The sequence below is a fragment of the Platichthys flesus genome, chromosome 2, assembly GCF_949316205.1.
Source record: "Platichthys flesus chromosome 2, fPlaFle2.1, whole genome shotgun sequence".
NCBI lineage: Eukaryota > Metazoa > Chordata > Actinopteri > Pleuronectiformes > Pleuronectidae > Platichthys > Platichthys flesus.
This window is the reverse complement of record NC_084946.1, coordinates 25,610,052-25,622,843: the sequence shown is the minus strand read 5'-3', so window position 1 is coordinate 25,622,843 and position 12,792 is coordinate 25,610,052. Positions and strand designations below refer to the sequence as shown.

At 46.8% G+C, this 12,792-nt stretch overlaps 1 protein-coding gene across 3 annotated transcripts; it reads left to right on the top strand.

Moving 5' to 3' along the window:
- Positions 1-2,270: 2,270 nt before the first annotated feature.
- LOC133970872 (NACHT, LRR and PYD domains-containing protein 12-like) lies at positions 2,271-12,232 on the top strand. 3 transcript variants are annotated; one of them, XM_062407994.1, is made up of 11 exons: positions 2,271-2,395; positions 3,654-3,791; positions 3,892-4,011; positions 4,095-4,214; positions 4,315-4,434; positions 5,939-6,132; positions 6,323-8,096; positions 8,628-8,801; positions 9,477-9,650; positions 10,621-10,794; positions 11,636-12,232. In XM_062407994.1, exons 2-11 carry the CDS (start codon positions 3,661-3,663, stop codon positions 11,664-11,666), a joined length of 3,012 nt encoding a protein of 1,003 aa, XP_062263978.1. In that variant the 5' UTR covers positions 2,271-2,395; positions 3,654-3,660; the 3' UTR covers positions 11,667-12,232. The 3 variants fall into 3 exon arrangements, with proteins under 3 accessions (XP_062263978.1, XP_062263970.1, XP_062263987.1); XM_062407986.1 differs by having other exon boundaries at positions 6,320-8,096; XM_062408003.1 differs by lacking the exon at positions 9,477-9,650 and having other exon boundaries at positions 6,320-8,096.
- The last annotated feature ends 560 nt before the right edge of the window (positions 12,233-12,792 follow it).

Here is a 12,792-nt window from a genome sequence, read left to right as displayed (position 1 = left end):
AGAACAGTGTCGGCAGCGAGGGAGACAAAAACATCGGCGAGCCGCGAGCGCAGGTGGCAGCGAGAGCGAAGGTGGCAGCGAGGGAGAGAACAGTGTCAGCGAGCTGAGAGCGAAGGTGGCAGCGAGAGCGAAGTTGGCAGCGAGGAGAGGAACAGTGTCGGCGAGCCGAGAGCGAAGGTGGCGGCGAGGGAGAGAACAGTGTCAGCGAGCTGAGAGCGAAGGTGGCAGCGAGAGCGAAGTTGGCTGCGAGGGAGAGAACAATGTCGGCAAGCCGCGAGCGCTGGTGGCAGCGAGAGCGAAGGTGGCAGCGAGGGAGAGAACAGTGTCAGCGAGCTGAGAGCGACGGTGGAAGCGGGAGCGAAGGTGGCAGCGAGAATGAAGTTGGCGGATTTGTCCGTCAGAAAAAGGGTACGAGGAGCCGCAGTGGCTATGTAAATAAACAATCGACGAAGAAGAAAGAAGGCGTCTCTAAGGTCGTCTTCGACAAAAAGCATTACTCCGGCTAGTGTTCTGGCGCGGAATTGCTTTGTAAGACGCGCAACGGTTGGGGAAGCATGAATGAAAACGAGTCTTGCGCCACAGCGGCGTGAAAAGACGCAGAGCGAAGGTGGCGGCGAGGGAGAGAACAGTGTCAGCGAGCTGAGAGCGAAGGTGGCAGCGAGAGCGAAGTTGGCAGCGAGGAGAGGAACAGTGTCGGCGAGCCGAGAGCGAAGGTGGCAGCGAGAGCGAAGTTGGCAGCGAGGGAGAGAACTGTGTCGGCGAGCCGCGAGCGAAGCTTGCAGGGAGGGCGAGAACAGTGTCGGCGGCGAGGGAGACAAAAATGTCGGCGAGCCGAGAGCGCAGTTGGCTGCGAGGGAGAGAACAGTGTCGGCGAGCCGCGAGCGCTGGTGGCAGCGAGAGCGAAGGTGGCTGCGAGGGAGAGAACAGTGTCGGCGAGCCGCGAGCGCTGGTGGCAGCGAGAGCGAAGGTGGCAGCGAGAATGAAGTTGGCGGATTTGTCCGTCAGAAAAAGTGTACGAGGAGCCGCAGTGGCTATGTAAATAAACAATCGACGAAGAAGAAAGAAGGCGTCTCTAAGGTCGTCTTCGACAAAAAGCATTACTCCGGCTAGTGTTCTGGCGCGGAATTGCTTTGTAAGACGCGCAGCGGTTGGGGAAGCGTGAATGAAAACGATTCTTGCGCTACAGCGGCGTGAAAAGACGCAGACGCAGTCGCAGAAGCATGTTTCAGGCTTTAAAGTGACAGAAGGGGCGTGGCAGAGAGGAGACAGGCATAAATAGGAGCCAGAACTCCTGCAGAGTTCAGAGTAGAGGGAGCTAAGCTGAAGTCAAAGGCTGGTGAGTGTTTCAACAACATTAATATTATTTACTTATTAACGAACGAACGGGACGAGAGCGAACACTGTCAGCGAGAGCGAAGTTGGCAGCGAGGACAGGAACAGTGTCGGCGAGCCGACAGCTAAGGTGGCAGCGAGGGCGAAGGTGGCAGCGAGGGAGAGAACAGTGTCGGTGAGCCGAGAGCGAAGGTGGCAGCGAGAGCGAAGTTGGCTGCGAAGGAGAGAACAGTGTCGGCGAGCCGCGAGCGCAGGTGGCAGCGAGAGCGAAGGTGGCAGCGAGGGAGAGAACAGTGTCAGCGAGCTGAGAGCGAAGGTGGCAGCGAGAGCGAAGTTGGCAGCGAGGAGAGGAACAGTGTCGGCGAGCCGAGAGCGAAGGTGGCGGCGAGGGAGAGAACAGTGTCAGCGAGCTGAGAGCGAAGGTGGCAGCGAGAGCGAAGTTGGCAGCGAGGGAGAGAACTGTGTCGGCGAGCCGCGAGCGAAGCTTGCATCGAGGGCGAGAACAGTGTCGGCAGCGAGGGAGACAAAAATGTCGGCGAGCCGAGAGCGCAGGTGGCAGCGAGAGCGAAGTTGGCTGCGAGGGAGAGAACAGTGTCGGCAAGCCGCGAGCGCTGGTGGCAGCGAGAGCGAAGGTGGCAGCGAGGGAGAGAACAGTGTCAGCGAGCTGAGAGCGACGGTGGAAGCGGGAGCGAAGGTGGCAGCGAGAATGAAGTTGGCGGATTTGTCCGTCAGAAAAAGGGTACGAGGAGCCGCAGTGGCTATGTAAATAAACAATCGACGAAGAAGAAAGAAGGCGTCTCTAAGGTCGTCTTCGACAAAAAGCATTACTCCGGCTAGTGTTCTGGCGCGGAATTGCTTTGTAAGACGCGCAGCGGTTGGGGAAGCGTGAATGAAAACGATTCTTGCGCTACAGCGGCGTGAAAAGACGCAGACGCAGTCGCAGAAGCATGTTTCAGGCTTTAAAGTGACAGAAGGGGCGTGGCAGAGAGGAGACAGGCATAAATAGGAGCCAGAACTCCTGCAGAGTTCAGAGTAGAGGGAGCTAAGCTGAAGTCAAAGGCTGGTGAGTGTTTCAACAACATTAATATTATTTACTTATTAACGAACGAACGGGACGAGAGCGAACACTGTCAGCGAGAGCGAAGTTGGCAGCGAGGACAGGAACAGTGTCGGCGAGCCGACAGCTAAGGTGGCAGCGAGGGCGAAGGTGGCAGCGAAGGCGAAGGTGGCAGCGAGGGAGAGAACAGTGTCGGTGAGCCGAGAGCGAAGGTGGCAGCGAGAGCGAAGTTGGCTGCGAGGGAGAGAACAGTGTCGGCGAGCCGCGAGCGCAGGTGGCAGCGAGAGCGAAGGTGGCAGCGAGGGAGAGAACAGTGTCGGCGAGCTGAGAGCGCAGGTGGCAGCGAGAGCGAAGTTGGCAGCGAGGAGAGGAACAGTGTCAGCGAGCCGAGAGCGAAGGTGGCAGCGAGAGCGAAGTTGGCAGCGGGAGCGAAGTTGGCGGATTTGTCCGTCAGAAAAAGGGTACGAGGAGCCGCAGTGGCTATGTAAATAAACAATCGACGAAGAAGAAAGAAGGCGTCTCTAAGGTCGTCTTCGACAAAAAGCATTACTCCGGCTAGTGCTCTGGCGCGGAATTGCTTTGTAAGACGCGCAACGGTTGGGGAAGCATGAATGAAAACGAGTCTTGCGCCACAGCGGCGTGAAAAGACGCAGAGCGAAGGTGGCGGCGAGGGAGAGAACAGTGTCAGCGAGCTGAGAGCGAAGGTGGCAGCGAGAGCGAAGTTGGCAGCGAGGGAGAAAACATTGTCAGTGACGCGAGTTCAATACATGTGCTCGTCAGTTCGTGTGAAGAGACACAGAGACGACGCGCACTCAGGCTCCTGCAGACAGAAGAGTTCCTCCCGCAGTTTACGACTTAACGCGCTGTTTCAACTTCATTGTTGCAGAAGAAGCGAAGCCCCGTTTATCCAGAAGCATTAATGTGAATTCAGAAGGTTTTTTATAGAGATGATGAGGATGAGAGTTTGTCAATTTTACAGTATTTTATTTAATTTGGTAAATTCACAGTCTATCTACTATTTTTATTTAAATAAATGTAGTTTTAATATACTATACATTAAGTCAACGGGTATGTTAACATTCTCTAGGGCAGCCTTGCCTTGTGCGTACCTGGTCTGAGGAAGTTCTAATTTGTTCTCAGAATATACAAACAAATTTAGGTACGAACTTATGGATTGATTGAAGGCACATATTTGCGTGTACGCACTGTTAGTAAATGAGGTTGTGTTTGTGTGTTTCTGTCGATGTCTTGTTTTTCCTCTCAGACTGAAGATGAGTAGTTATAAGGAGAAAGAGGAGGACAGAGCAGAGTCTCCAGTGTTCAGCTGTGTGTCTCTGAAGAGTGACATGTCCATGGAACCTCCTCTACTCTTCAGTAATGAACCTGGACCCTCAATCACAAAGTAAGACACCTGCTACTAACATGTGAACCTCCAAACTGAATCCTCAGAGAATGAATCAGTGAATGATGTTTACTGAATAAAAACATGTTTGTGGTTGCAGAGGTCAGGACCACAGACTGAGAGCAGGGTCTCCAGGGTCCAGCTGTGTGTCTCTGAAGAGTGACTGGTCCATGGATTGTCCTCCAAGCTTCAGTAATGAACCTGGACCCTCACACACAGAGTAAGAGACCTGCTACAAAGACCTCCTCAGAGAATGAACCAGTGAATGATATGTTCTTAATAAAAACATGTTTGTGTTTGCAGAGGTCAGGACCACAGACTGAGAGCAGGGTCTCCAGGGTCCAGCTGTGTGTCTCTGAAGAGTGACTGGTCCAGAAGAGAGCCTCCAAACTTCAGTAATGAACCTGGACCCTCACACACAGAGTAAGAGACCTGCTACAAAGACCTGAACCTCCAAACTGAATTCTCAGAGAATGAACCAGTGAATGATGTGTTCTTAATAAAAACATGTTTGTGATTGCAGAGGTCAGGACCACAGACTCAGAGCAGAGTCTCCAGGGTCCAGCTGTTTGTCTCTGAAGAGTGACTGGTCCATGGATCGTCCTCCAAGCTTCAGTAATGAACCTGGACCCTCACAAACTAAGTAAGAGACTGTTTCTACTGTGACCTACTCTGAAGAGGATTTAGTTTCCTCTAGTGTGGCCCCTGCATTAGGACATAGTTTCAGTGAAGTTGTTGACTAATCTCTCAGAACCTCTCAAGGAGCTCAGACCTCCACCAAGAACCAACACGCTCCTTATGAAACTGTTTTGCCCTGAAAAGGGAGGTTATCACTAAAGACCCTCAGACAAAATGCGTTCCTAAGGCAGCCTAGTGAGTCATGGCTGAGAGCAGTGTTGCCAACTCCTCAGTAAGGAAAGTAGCTATTGGCTGTCCTAAAAGTCGCTAATTTGCATACTTTTAATGGATGCTGTAGGAGAGAGGAATAACGTTGTGGGACAGACAAAAAGTGAGAAAAAAAACACCCTAGTTATGTTTAGAACTACAAATGAACTTTCTTCTGTTGAATATTTTTTATAATTTTTTTTATGTTGCCATTGAAATAGGCCATCATTTCTCATAACCTCATGACTTTAATTCTATGTCTAGACCCACATTACATAAGTCAATTATGTACTGTATTGTTAAATGCTAGAAAAGGCTGTTATGTGGGCTGGAATTCCGAGCTCTACGTCCAACCATCATCCTTTATCCTGGCTTGGGGGGTGTTTTAAGTTTTTTGGGGGGTTTCATAAGTAAGGTTTGTTTCTAACCTTATGCTCCACCTAGGAGCCTACAACAAGTCACAGTTTTTTTTTGACATAACTATAATCTTCTGTAATAATTTTACAACATTAACGTGAGTCAAATCTAGTGATTTATTTTAGTGGTATAGGTCCAGGGCCTTGATACGGTTCAGTTTCTCCACGTTCCACTAACACCAGAAAAAGTTGCTAGATTTGTCACTTGTCGCTTTGGACAAAGTCGCCAAGAGGATTTGGAAAGTCAACAAGTGAGAAAGTCGCCAACACTGACCGAAAGCGCCCCTTCCCACTCAGCAGGCATAACTAAACAATCACAAGCGTCATCTTTTAAAAAAGACTCAATCAGTAGAGTGTAGATTGACTTCTCTGTCAGGAAGGTATCCGTATAACTTTAAATAGTTTTTAACCTGGTTACCTCCCTCTAAAAACTTTTACCTTTTTACACATGAATTCCATTCTTCTGTATGACCCTATGACTCTTTTTGTTTGCTATTGAACTTATATCGATGATCAGCTTCCTTATAAAATGAATCTATCACAAAACCACTTAAAATTCACTAGATACAATTTTTTTTAATTTGGTTCTGCACCAAATTTCACTCACTCATACACATCAGTCCTCTAACCATGTCTGTGGAAGTACAAAGACCTCCCCTCTCCCTGAACTGGCTCACAGATCACATCCTTCCACCAAGTTTACTGGTTATCTGGAGTTTTTTATTATCCCACTAACAAACCAACCAACCAACACAGAAACATACAGGATTAAAACAAAACCTCCTTGACAGAAGTAATGACAACCTGTGACTGTGACATTTAAGTAACCAGGAAATGTCTTCACAGGGAGAGGAAGAGGACTCATGTTTCAGAGGAGGAGCAGTCGTCCTGCTGTGCTTCGTGTCAGGACGTCCTGAAGGATCCAGTCTCCACCAGCTGTGGACACTGGTTCTGCAGACAGTGCATCACCTCATACTGGGACCAGTCTGGTTCTTCAGGAGACTCCTCCTGTCCCCAGTGTGGACAAAGATCAATAACAGGTGCTAGAACTCAGACAGCCGGTCAGAGCAGCACTATACATGTGTCTGCTGATGTCTTCACTTCTGACCACAGCATATGTTGTTTTATTTTGTTCCTTCATACAGCATCAACATTATTCTGTATCTGATGAAAACAATAAGCAAATTCTCAGATTCACTGTCTCTGACATTGTTTCTTGTCTTTCAGCAGATCGTGGTCTGCAGGAGGTTTCAGATGAACATAAGCTCAGTCTGAGGAGGACATGTGAACATGTGACTGAAGGAACTGATGAAACAGGAAGTAGAACCCTCCTCAACAGGATCTACACTGAGCTCTACATCACAGTGGGACAGAGTGAAGAGGTTAATACTCAACATGAGGTGAGGCAGCTTGAGACGGCTTCCAAGATGAAGAGCCTCCACGACACTCCCATCAAGGTCCACGACATCTTTAAAGCTTCCACTGACCAGCAGAGCAGCATCAGAGTCGTCCTGACCAATGGAGTCGCTGGCGTTGGAAAAACCTTCTCGGTGCAGAAGTTCACTCTGGACTGGGCAGAGGGTTTAGAAAACCAGGATGTGGGTCTGCTGACTGTGCTTTCGTTCAGGGAGCTGAACCTGGTGAAGGACCAGCAGCACAGTCTCCTCACGCTGCTCCGTGTTTTCCATCCAGCGTTACAGAAGCTCACAGCAGAGACGCTCGCTGTCTGTAAACCTTTGTTCATCTTTGACGGCCTGGATGAAAGCAGACTTTCTCTGGACTTCAACCACAGGGAGCTTGTGTCTGATGTCACACAGAGGTCATCAGTCAACGTGCTGCTGACAAACCTCATCCAGGGGAATCTGCTTCCCTCGGCTCTCGTCTGGATAACCTCCAGACCTGCGGCAGCCAATCAGATCCCTCCTACATGTGTTGACAGGGTCACAGAAGTACGAGGCTTCACTGACTTCCAGAAGGAGGAGTACTTCAGGAGGAGATTCAGTGATGAAGAGCTGTGCAGCAGAATCATCTCACACATCAAGACGTCCAGGAGCCTCCACATCATGTGTCAAATCCCAGTCTTCTGCTGGATCAGTGCTACAGTTCTGGAGCACATGTTGACCACAAACCAGAGAGGAGAGCTGCCCAAGACCCTGACTGACCTGTACTCACACTTCCTGCTGGTTCAGACAAAGAGGAAGAACAACAAGTACGGTGAGGGACATGAGACGACTCCACAGCAACTGACGGAGGCTGACAGGGACGTTCTTCTGAAGCTGGGGAGGCTGGCGTTTAAACATCTGGAGGAAGGAAACATCATGTTCTACCAAGAAGACCTGGAGCAGTGTGGTCTTAATGTCACAGACGCCTCAGTGTACTCAGGAGTTTGTACTGAGATCTTCAGAAGAGAGTGTGTGATCTTCGAAAAATCAGTCTACTGCTTTGTTCATCTGAGCGTTCAGGAGTTTCTGGCTGCAGTCTACTTGTTCCACTGTTACACCGAGAGGAACACAGAAGAACTTGACAAATTCCTCAAAGTCTCCCTTGATGACCTCCTGAAGAGAACCATGGAGAAATCCCTCACCAGTACAAATGGTCATCTGGACCTGTTTGTTCGCTTCCTTCACGGCCTCAGTCTGGAGTCCAACCAGAGAGTCTTAGGAGGCCTGCTGGGTCAGACAGAGAACAATCCAAAGATCATCCAGAGAGTCATCAACAACCTGAAGGAGATGGAGAGTGATGACATTTCTCCTGACAGAAGCATCAACATCTTCCACTGTCTGACTGAAATGAACTACCACTCAGTTCATCAGGAGATGCAACAGTTCCTGAAGTCAGAAAACATATCAATGAAGAAACTCTCTGAGATCCACTGCTCAGCTCTGTCCTACATGCTGCAGATGTCAGAGGAAGTTCTGGCTGAGTTGGACCTGAAGAAGTTCAACACATCAGACCAGGGTCGACTGAGACTGATCCCAGCTGTGAGGAACTGCAGGAAGGCTCGGTGAGTCCAGACATGATCGATAACATGTTCAATCAGTGGAAATGAGTCGTTCTTTGAAGACACTCATTGTTAAATAACAGCCTTTCAGTGAGGAGGAGGTTCTCCTGGTGTCTCCACGGTTTTCTCTGGGTTCTCCAGCTTCCTTCACAAACCATAGATATGTAGGTCGGTTGATTTCAGATTGGAGACTGAAATTCAGTGTCAGGTGAAATTGGCTCCAGCTCCCTGTGGAGACTAAAGGATATGTGGCTACTGGCGTGTGTGTGCATGCGTGTCCATATGTAAAATGTATGTGTATATATATACATACAGAGAGTGAAATCCAATGTGATCACTGTGCTGGAGTTTTAGGGTTCAGACATACCACTTGTTGGGTGCAAGGGAGATTATTTTATACACTTTATATATGTATATACTGTATAAAGATGAAAGTATCAACGGACAGTATATATGTTTGTGGATGGGTTATAACCTTGACTTTTGACCTTGATCAAAGGTCATCTGTCATTCTAAATTTTTCTTTAATTACAGACTCGTTCGTTGTGGACTCTCAGAGACTCACTGTGAAGTCTTGGCCTCAGCTCTGAAGTCAGACCCCTCACATCTGAGAGAACTGGATCTGAGAGAAAACGAGCTGCAGGATTCAGGAGTGAAGCTGCTGTGTTCTGGACTTGAGAGTCCAAACTGTCGACTGGAGACTCTGAGGTTCTTAAATATTTGAATGTTCACTTTTCCAACTTTTTTTCTTATTTCGTCATTATTTATTTCAATAGGATTGAATTGTTACAGTTCTGCTCTGCTAAATGTCCCTGAGTCATCTGTCACTCACCCAGCCTGTCATTCACATCCACCTCATCCACCAAATCCGTCTGGTGCCCCGTAGAGAAAGGTCGCACTGACAATGGCTCCACATGCACTACGCAGTTTTATGTCTACTATGTAGATGTTGACTGCCATGTCCCAAGAATTTCACTGCTCCGATGACGCTGTCATTGGTCATGTGACAATAAACTTTGATTTGATTTGATCAACTCCGTTCACCTGCACTCACCTGCTCCTGATCACTAAGAAAGTGTCAGTAAATAACATGTGGATTGAGGTCGAGCACTCGTCCTCCTCAGGTTTTCAAAATAAGACACATTCTTATAAGTATAGAAACAAACAACTTTAAACACTGTTTAATTACACAAACCTGCCCAGTTACCAAACACACTGAGAAGAAAGTGATGAATGAAACAATGGTCCATTATGTCTGATCTGATATCTATCTTCAGGTCACAGACTGGACTGAGGTCAGCAGCATGTTGAGAGTCTGTGTTGACATGATGACGATCACAACAACAGGAGGACACATTCAAATATTCATGTTTCTTTATCCAGGTTGTGGGACTGCAGTCTGTCAGAGAGCAGCTGTTCTTCTCTGGCTTCAGCTCTGAGGTCAAATCCCTCTCATCTTAGAAAACTGGATCTGAGTCTAAACATGCTGCAGGACTCAGGAGTGAAGGAGCTGTGTGGTTTTCTACAGAGTCCAACCTGTCGACTGGAGACTCTGAGGTCAGACATCATGATTTAATGTTAAAGGCTCGGAGTCTAGATTATAGTGAAATCTAGTGGTGAAGTGTCAAGTTGCAGCTGAACACCCCTGACCTCACCCTCCCCTTCCAAACATGAAAGAGACCTGTGGTAGCTTCAGTTGTCAGTTGAGAAATTCAAAAGGTTTAGTTTCTCCAGTCTGGGCCACTGTAAAAAAACATGGCTGCCTCTGTAGAGATGTGAAGTATTTAAATATAAAGTATGTACATATAAAGTATATAAATATAGAGTATGTCAATATATAATATGTAAATATAAAAGGCTCATTCTAAAGTAAAGGAAACAACAATTCGTACAATTTAGATGAAACGGGTGAAAACATCTCCAGAATTAGTTTATATTCAGTTTCTAACAATGGATCCTTTCACCTGAATCTTCCACACTGGAGCTTCAAGGTCAAAGGTCAGAACATTTGTTCCTAACAGTGAACTCTGATACTGAGCTGAGAGATGTTTGTAGAATGAGCGCTGAGGACCGAGTCAGGCTCAAGGTGACTGAAGTTTAACTGACAGATCAACAATCAAATGCTGGACAATGTGTACCTGTAATGTTTCTGTGCAACCTAACTAGGATCTGTCCTGGTGGTCCTTAGGACTGACCACATGATAGCGTGACCATGGTCCTATGGTTACAGGACTTACACAGAGTCGTCCATGCCTTTTTCTTTTCACCAATAGATGTCTGTACCGCCCTATACTCGTGTTACTCAGGTTCCCTGCACCACTTTCAACTGGTCAAAAAAAACTGCTTCCCAGATCATCGCCACTTGAAGAAAACACGATCATATAACTGCTCTTTTCACACATGAACTGTGAGACATGTTCACAACAACTTGACTCAGACTTCAGGTCTGAAAAAAGCGACAGTGATGTTTAGTTTTCACACATGATCTATGAGTTTAGTTTACAGTTAAGTGTTATCCTTTCTTCAGGTTGAAGAGCTGCAGTCTGTCAGAGATCAGCTGTTCTTCTCTGGCATCAGCTCTGAGGTCAAACCCCTCTCATCTGAGAGAACTGGATCTGAGTCTAAACAGGCTGGAGGACTCAGGACTGAAGGAGCTGCTTGATCTAAAGCAGAGTACAACCTGTAGACTGGAGACTGTGAGGTCAGTAGATGGTTGGAGTCAGTCCACGCTGCTTCCATCAGTATTTTACTAAACACAGTCAGTATCACAGTACAGATCCAGGGTCTGAACTAAGAAGCAGGATTCATGGTCATCAGGTTAACTTCAGGTTTAGTTTTTTCAGTCCAACGAAGATGTTTGCTTCATATCAGGGTAAATCACCATGGTAACTGGTAATGATGAACGGCTAACTAGCGCCGGAGCAGCATAAATTGAAGATCAACCCGTATAAAAGCTCTGCCCACTGACCACAGTGACTCTACACTGTTGCGTGGTGCACACTCCCCTTTAAGGGAAGGATAAGGGAAATTTAAATCAACGTCTGGTTGGTTCAGTTGATCTCTAACTCAACCAGTACATCCTGTCACCAAAACACCAGATGACCTCAGTCAGCTTCCTGAAGATCGGGCCATGTGTTTTTATCGAGTAGTGATGTCAGTTGGGTCTTTGTCACTGCTCTGAGATCAGTGTGACTGAAGCCTGCACATCATCCGCTCTTATTCCAGGTCATCAGCACCATCACCATGGTAACCATGAGGTCTTTATACAGACCAGAATCTCTGCTGAGGTCCATCCGTCTCATCTGTTTATTGACATTCAATTCACCTCTCAGGTGTCAACTTTGCACTCTGACATGCAGAGGACAAACACTGAGCTCTTAGCGTGTTCATTCCAACACGTGAACATGAAGCATAGAGGAAGCTGCTCCACCTCTGAACAGGACTGAAGTCCCTGCTGCTCTTTCTACTGGATGTGCTGCATCCCTGACTCACAGATGATGAAGTGAGTCTCTGTAAACACTGATGTCTTCTTCTCTCAACAGATGGAGGGAGTGGTCTTTGTCCGGAGGCTGAAGCAGCAGCAGCTCGTCTGTAGAGCGGCTCTGACTGGGCCTTGTTGCTGGGAGGCAGAGAAGGTGCACTGCTCTGAGATCAGCTCCACGGTCACACAGTGTCCAGTCCACCATCCTATAGCCACAATTTGTGTTTCTGATCATTTATGAGTTTAAAATTCCTGTTTTCACATCACAAGTTGATTTAGCTCTAAACACATTTTAATCCCTTTGAATGTAGGAGCCGTTAATTAGTAACACTAATAAGTAACACTGATAAGTTAAAGAAAGATATTATTATTATTTTGTTATTTATGATATAAGATGTAATGGGTTTGTATTTTGGGGTTATTATTTGGTTAACTTGTTGTTTATTGTTTACTTCCTATCCTATTCATTTGGATATTGGTCATACGAATAGGGGCGGGAGTCATAGTTGATTTTAGCACCATTTCACCTGTTTAGGAAGAAAAGAGTGTGAGTGGGGACGCTGTATTATTTGTTGATCTTCTTTTTCCATTTGATCGATTTAATCTATGAGTTTGAAAATGGACAATCAAATGGATCGTTTTTCTTCAATAAAAGTTTAACCACATTTTCTACGGATTGCAGTGATTTCTGGATCAGTGCATCATTCAATTTATTCGGCCCTACCTCAGCCTCTCACCGAGGTTTGTTTTAACGAAGTCACTACATCTGGTTTATAATCTTACTTTTGCCTTTGACACAAAATATAAAAAATAGGACGTTTTCATTTCTGCATCAGGTGCAGAGCAGTGGTTGCTTTTCTACTCTTCGACCCACAGGTGTCGCTTTAGTATAACAGCAGATCATCCCAGTAAAAGCCTTTTATATTCATTCTATGAGTCAAAAACATGGATAATTTCCTCTGGAACAAACCAGATGTAACAAAAAGTAAAAGAAAAGTTATGTGTTCACTTTTTATCTCTGCTTCAATGCACAATAAACATCTTTCCACCAACTTTGCTGGAAAACCTTGCAGGTGAAAAAATCCTTGGTGAAGGTAAATTAACAATTTACACAAGTGTATGTTCACGACCACTAACTCAGAACCACCACAAGGGGGAGACTCTCGCAGCATCAATAACTGATGATGGGAGGTTCACAGCAGATAAAAGTAGCAGCAG